Here is a 7,653-nt window from a genome sequence, read left to right as displayed (position 1 = left end):
ATCGATCATATTATCTAATCTCTATATAAAACTCTTGGTTTAGCATTGCATAGGATGTTAGGGATGCAAACCCAAGTAGTGATTCTTCTCGAAGAGTTAAGAAAAGGATCAAAGTATGAGGTCCACCTTTGCACAAGCACACAATGTTGTGCCATAATCCAAGTTCCTTGAAACAAAACTTTCTTGTAGTGAATCGTTTAGTTGTTTTCATTAGTAAAATGAACAACATAACAGTTGTCAGGAAGATCAATTAACTCAAAATCCTTCAACTGCCATGTTCTACTAAGAGATTCTTTGAGTTTTCGTAGTATGAAGCATGCACCCAGAACTATAATGACTAAACCATTGTTCCATAGCCTACGCCATTCATTAAACTCATCGTGAGTAGTAGGAACAACTGGGTAGACATCCATGAATTGTTTGATTTACTTAAAAGGTTCGGGTATCTCCCATGTTTGGTCAAACAAGTCTGAGATTAAGGTATCATCATCTATGGTTGAACTTTTATAAGCTACATCATTCAAGTCAGTTCCTTTAAATCCTTAGAGTAAGGCCTTATGCAAAGATTGCTTGGGATTGATTGTTAGGTTCATCTTATCTTCATAATGTTGTTCCAGTTCAACGCATATTGTTTGATCTCCTTCTTGTTTCCTTAACATGATCATTTGGAGAGACTAGCTCTAAAGGTTTGTCCGGCGGCATTTTTCAACTAAAGTGTTGTGGTATCCCTGGCAAAACATGGATACAATCTCATAAGTTCTACATTGAAAAACCTTATAAATATGAGGGACCTTTTTTTTTTTTTAATTGGTTAGTCTTTTAAAATTATCTTTCTTTAGACTTTACATAGATGACATTGTTAATATTAAAATTTTTCTAAAGTATGTATAGAATTTACCTTGGTAATTCGAATAGATTTTAACTTGGTAATCAACTAATCATATTTCATAATTCGATCCAAGTCAACATTCATCACACTCTTCCTTCTTTTCGTACAAAAGCGCGTCACTCTCTTATCCCTTCTTACTAACTCTCACTCCCTCAATCAATACCAACGGGTCCCTCACTCCTCACACCCTCCTCCAGCCAAAAAAGTCCAGCTATTCTAATAGCCATCAGGCAGTGATTTTGTCACCTGCAGTGTCACGTTGTTTCCCAAGCCCTTCCCACTCCATTTGAGCCACGTGTCTGCCATCAGCTCTGGCACGGTGGCACTTATCAGCCCCACCTTCTGCAAATTGCAATTTACATGCCCTCCACTACAAGCAAGCTAGTTTCATCCAACTCTGATACAACCCAAAATATCTTAATTGATAATGTTTCAAAAATTCAAAAGCAACTATATAAAAAAATTATTGCCCCATTTCGGAAGTAATGTTTAATTTTTTAAAAAAAGTTAAATACATTTTTTTAATCTCTTTCAATTAAAAACTCATACTGAAATTTAATAGCTTTCAATTTTTATTCAGACAAATATTTTACTAAATTCCATTAATGAAATTAACTATTATCTTTAACATTCTAATTCTATTTATAATTATATATATAATTTACTCCTTCCAAACCACAGAATAAAGCATTTTTTAAAAATCTTATTTGGTTTAAAATATAGAACATTAAATAATTTTTATATTTATATTTTAAAAAAAATATAACTTTAAATCCCTGCACATTAGCACGTTTTACTTTAGATTTTTATATTTTTTTATATTTTAAATCTCTACCCTTTTATTTTTTATTATTTTAAGTTCTTCTAAAGTCTCAACACTTTGTTTATGAAAATCTAAAACAATGAAAAATAAAAATATAGGAATTTAAAATACAAAAAAAAGTGTAGTGACTAAAAGCAAAATGCTAGCAAAATGAAGGAACCAAAAGTTATATTTTTTTTCTTATTTTTCAACTATATCCTTACTTCATTTATTACTTTTTTCAAAAAAAATTATGCATTGAAATTGTAATTACTACTATCAAGGTTTTTATATAAAGTATTTAATAAAGGTATAAATAAAAAATGTAGACATTTTTAAAAATTTAAAATTTTAACTAACATTATACATAAATTGTCAGTTAGTTAACTATAATTTATATTATGGTTAGGAGAAAGTATACTAATAAATGAGATAAAATAATACACAAATCTAAACTAATAATACAACATACTTCTTCTATTTTTATTTGTAAGAAAAACTATCACTTTTAGTTTATTTTTTTACATAAGCAAAATTACATTTTTTAATAAGAATTTATTACAAACTTCCTAAATTACTCCTTCTAATTTTATCATTCATAGTCATAAGAAACAATTAATAAAAGCTTGATTAACACAATTAATAAAGAATACTGTAGTGTAGTCTAATTCTTTTTTATACATAATTAATATAATTAATCAATTTTTTAAACAGTATGATACTTTTTTTCTCATACAAATAAAAAGGGAAGGAGTATCATTACTCCATGGAGTATCATGTACTCTCTTTGTTAAAAAATATAAAGCATTTTTAATTAAATTTTATTCTAATAAAATAGTTATCTACTTTTAAACTAATATTATCTTTTCATCTTTACTCTATTAAACACCCTACAATAAATATAAAGTCATTCATCAATAGGGGTACTTTTAGAAAAAAAAAGTAATAATTACACCTCAAAAAATTAAAAATATTTTATATTTTTTAACATTTAATTTTTTAAAAAATGCTTTACATTTTTTAACGGAGAGAGTAATTATGTTAAAAACATAGTTTACAATTATAATTTTAAAACTCATGAAAACAATTAATTCAAAATGTTATGCAATATTTATTATTCTAAACAAAACATATTTATATATATAATACTTTCATACAGCACAAAATAGAATAGTAAAATGTGCTGGCACAAAAAAAAAAAATTACTAAAATGCAAGGTATGCCTTGAATATGCTTTTTTTTTAAAAAAAAAAAAAAAATATCCCGCAGTGTCCTCTTCCACGACAAGCTTATAACTTGATCACTCAACGATAGAAACAGCCTCCTTCCTTTTCTCGCTATTTTGGTCCCAACCCAGCAAATCAGCACAGATAAGTGATAACTATGGAGAACTATACGTACCCTTCCTATCCTGACTCAGGCGACTCGTCTCCTCGCTCTAGAGAGGTTGAATTCGAGAACCCTCCGCCGTGGGACGACCAGCAGCCGCCGCCCAATTACAAAGCCAAATTCATGTGCAGCTATGGCGGCAAGATCCAGCCTCGCAGCCACGACAACCAGCTCTCCTACGTCGGCGGCGAGACCAAGATCCTCGCCGTTGACCTCAACATCAAGTTCTCCGCCATGATTTCCAAGCTCTCCGCCCTCTGCGACGGCGCCGATGTCACCTTTAAGTACCAGCTACCGGGGGAGGAACTTGACGCGCTGATTTCTGTCACCAACGACGATGATCTGGAGCACATGATGCACGAGTATGATCGGCTGTACCGTGCTTCCGCTAAGCCCGCTCGCATGAGGCTCTTCCTCTTCCCTGCTAATAATAGCCAGGCATCGAGTTTCGCGTCCGATCAGGATCGCTTCGTCGAGGCTCTCAACACGGGTCCGGGTCCGAATCCGCCCGACTCGGTTAAGCCAGCGCCTGTTCCTGGCAGCAACGTCGATTTTCTCTTTGGTCTGGAGAAAGGAGTTCCTCCGCCGCAGCCACCGCCTGTGGCTGTCAAGTTTCATGACCCTGTTCCAGGACCGGTGGTGCCACCTCTAGAGTACCAAGTAAGAGCTGGCCCTGAACGGGTCATCGGTTCCGATCCTTCTGTGAACCCGATCGAAGTTCAGAGGCAGTTTCAGAGGATGCAAATTGGGGAGCATGATCAGGCTGTGTATAGGAGAAAGAGCGAGGATAATGCATCAGGTGGGTATGCAGCCGGAGATTATTATGTCCAGAAGTTTGCCGACAAGGCTCCTCAGTCGAATTTGCAGGCCACGGCACCTCCAGCCGGAGGTTATTGGCCGGAAAAGCAAATTCCAAGCGAGGGTTTTCCGCCGATGACAGCATCAAATGGATCCGGGGGAGCAGACCAGCCGGTTTATGTTGTTCCACAGCCTGGAACTTTCTACCACGCGCCGCCGGTAATGCGTCCTCCGGGGGCACCAGCCACTCAAGGGTACTACACAGTGCAGCGAATGGTTTCTGATGCCTACCGTGAGCAGCCCGTTTATAGCACGTCGGCGGCGCCCCGAGCGCCATTCTCATCAGCGGCTCCGGCGACCTTGGCACCGGCTCAGCCTGTCAAACCTGCCGCGTATACTGAAGGGTTCAACGTGGTACGGCAAGCTGGGATACCGGATAACTCAGGAGCGTACGCGCAGGTGGCGTACGATAGCTCAGCTGGGAGACAGTTTTACTATACTGCGCCGGGAGGAGTGGTGCAGCAGCCGCCGCCATACCAAGGGGTTGCTCCGACGGTTGGTACTGATATAAGACCCGCCGGAGTCCAAGATCATAAAGTGGTCAACAAGGTTTCCCAAGGTTAACTTGGAGTGTTAACAACAGTTCATGTTTCTTTGGGATAATTATCTAATGCGTATACTGCTTGGTTTTACTGTTGTATACAACGTTGGACATGGAAGAATTATTATATTTTTATTATGTTGTTGAGATGTGTCCTCCTCCTGTATTTGGTTTGTAAAAATTGGCATATTTACTCTAATTCTAAATTTAAATTGCCATAGCTTTTGACCTTTGGGAAATTTAATGGTTGTACTAAGATGAGCATGAGATTACTTGAGCCTGGAAGAGACAGAATCACTCTATTTTATACATACACATAATGCAATTATACATACATACATACATATATATAATCTCATGAGCCTGGAAGAGACAGAATCACTCTATTTTATTTGTTTTTTTTTTTTTGTGCGCTAATTTTGCCGTTCTACCCTTCTTGCTGTTAAAAAAAATTATTGAGGTTAGACATGACTTGACCTTTTTGCCCCCACATCGGATTGAATGCTATTTTTTATTGCTATTAATTAAATATAAATTATTAAAATTGTTTGAATGGAAGGAGAACCGGAGAAGTTGCATTTATCTGGATGGCTAACCTAAAAATAATAAATTAAATTGAAAAGGCACAATAATGATTGAAAAGAAAATTCCCACAAGATATTATTTCATGATTGACCTATAACCTATGTGCCTTTGAAAATAATAATTAACCTCAAATTTTTTCTTTTGGCCAGTAATAGCCTCTACTTTAATCCAACAATTTCTTTTAACGAAGAAAAAACAAAGGAAAGGCCTTAATTAAAAGAGAGACCAATAAAGCCAAGGAAACGGGCATTGTGCCTATAATACATTTCCAAATTAAGTAAATATCTGCAATCTTCTGGAGGCTCTCTCATAGTCTCATTTACTAAATGCCTATGGCATGAGCAAATTAATAATCCAACGATTTTACAAATATATGCGTCAATGGTTGTTGTTTTGACATCTTGATAAATGTCAAATTAAATACAATCCATCGAAATTATTAAATTTTTGATTTATTATATGTCCTTTATTTTTCATGCCCCAAAAGGAAAGAAACTATTTCTTACCACTCCATTCAATTCTATTCATAAAGAAGAGTGAATTTTTTATTTTATTTTATTTATAAGTTATATCATTAAATTTTTATTATAAATTCTTTTCTTTACCTTCTATTAAATATTAGTGAAAGGAAATGTGTTATTAAAACATGTATATTTTTTACCAAAAAAATAACATCTAGTAAAGATAGAATTTTTTAATTTTTAAATAAAGTTAATAAATTTTAATTTTTTAATTTTAATAAAATATGATGAAAAAAATTTACAAACAAAACTAGAGGATACATGAATGAGAACCATAATTGGGGCAAACACAACTCAAAACATTGAAATCATAATTAAAGTTTTAAGATGACCTTGTGAAGTTGTAAAATTGAAAAAAAAAAAAAGGCGAAAATTGAGAGAAAGGACAACAGCTTCCGCAAGTTATGTATTTTGTTTGTGTCCATGTCAATACCTTGTAAGCAGCACTTTAGTGCGTGATAACAAGGTTCACATGGAAACAAAAAATGCAAGGATCAGCTAAAAAAATCACTTGCGCACATGTGTCCTGTTATTTACAAAAAATGACAAAAGAAAGGTCCAGATTTTATATTACCTATAATAACTAACAGGGTCACTTAAAAATTATATAGTAAATATATATATAATAAAGGAAAAAATGTTAGTAAATCCCTCCTTGAATCAAAATTGTATCAGATAACCAAATGATGAGGATGCAAGCAAATAGATTTAAAGTGCAAGCAAATAGCCACAAAATCTCAAGCCTATTTACTTAAACCTTTGACTTATCTGCTTGTATCCTGGTCCTTTAGTCTTCTAGCACAATTTCAGTCTCAATGAGAGACTTATTGGCAATTTTTCCTATAATAAAGTCACTCAAATAAAAAATACCCATATTTTACCAAAAAATACCCATATATATTTATTTAATTATTTAAATTTTTATAATTTGTACTATTTATAAGTCATGAGTAATGTTATTTCTTATGATATTTCATTTTTTATAATATGCATAAGACGTAAAGTTTGCATTTAGACTCAAGTCTCTTCATTTTATTTACGTTTTTATTTTTACTTTTATCTCTTCACTTTTCTTATTAATTGAATTTAAACTGTAAAACTTTTTATCTAAAATTTCTATTCAAATTAATACAACCTTAATTAGAAAAATTTCATCCGATTATTATTTATCCCTTGCATTACATGAGAAAAAAATAAAGTACTAAAATATCATCCTAGTAATGTTCTTAAAATATAGGGTTAAAAGGCAAAAATGACCATAAAATTTTCCTTTAGAGACACTTAGTATCATTAAGTGATATATGGTGTAAAAGTACCCCTAACATTTATTTAATAAGTATAGCCATCCCGAAGCTATTTGAAGAGCTAGACATTGACCATGTAAGCAAATGGTTGATTGGTTTAGCTAACACGGCGTGAATAATCTAATTAAGATTATCCTTGTTGGTGTTTTTTGGCTGAGTCACAATTTCCCTTCAGTAGCATAAAGAGTATAGGGTTCGACACTTCATTATTTTCGAGTGTCACATCTAAAAATCAAAAGGTCAAGGTTTCTGGTCTGATAAGGTTGGAAGTCAAGATGAAGACTTGGTCAGACCATGGCAAAGAAGGCGAAAGGGAAGGCACAAGTGGGTAAGACACGAGAGAGTGAAGGAAGTGGGGCACATATGACTAAAGAATCTCCTGCTAAGGTTACGAACTGCAAAAATGACAACATAAAATCACAGGTAATCATCGATTCTTTTGAAAAGTGTTCTTGTTTTATAATGGGCATGGTGGAATCCCATGGAAGCCTCTTATTTTTCCCTACATTTCTAATTCTAGAGTAAGAAGGGCGAGGAGAAAGTGGTGTGGGAAGAGGGCAATCATGAGGAAATAATGAACTAGGTAAGGCAAGCTAAGCTTGTGGCTAGATGGCTAGATACAGTGAATTGACCAACCTTGCAAAAATAGGATGGGAAGAGACTCAGCAACAATTGCGAGGTGATTATGACTCAATTATAGATAATATGATTCATGGTGATAGGTTATTAAATATGGAAAGAGTAGAAATAAAAATGGGAAGGGT

The 7,653-nt window shown here is 34.1% G+C and overlaps 1 protein-coding gene across 1 annotated transcript; it reads left to right on the top strand.

The window, feature by feature from the left end:
* The first annotated feature begins 3,009 nt into the window (after window positions 1–3,009).
* On the top strand, window positions 3,010–4,718 carry LOC129304884 (leucine-rich repeat extensin-like protein 2). Its single transcript, XM_054944720.1, has one exon. The coding sequence runs from the start codon at window positions 3,075–3,077 to the stop codon at window positions 4,500–4,502; it is 1,428 nt and encodes a 475-aa protein (XP_054800695.1). The 5' UTR covers window positions 3,010–3,074; the 3' UTR covers window positions 4,503–4,718.
* Window positions 4,719–7,653: the final 2,935 nt, after the last annotated feature.

Source organism: Prosopis cineraria, unplaced genomic scaffold (assembly GCF_029017545.1).
Source record: "Prosopis cineraria cultivar Desert tree isolate PC_DT_omini unplaced genomic scaffold, ASM2901754v1 PC3, whole genome shotgun sequence".
In the NCBI taxonomy this organism is placed as follows: domain Eukaryota; kingdom Viridiplantae; phylum Streptophyta; class Magnoliopsida; order Fabales; family Fabaceae; genus Prosopis; species Prosopis cineraria.
The sequence above is the reverse complement of the archived record's forward strand: the minus strand, read 5'-3'. Positions and strand labels throughout refer to the sequence as shown.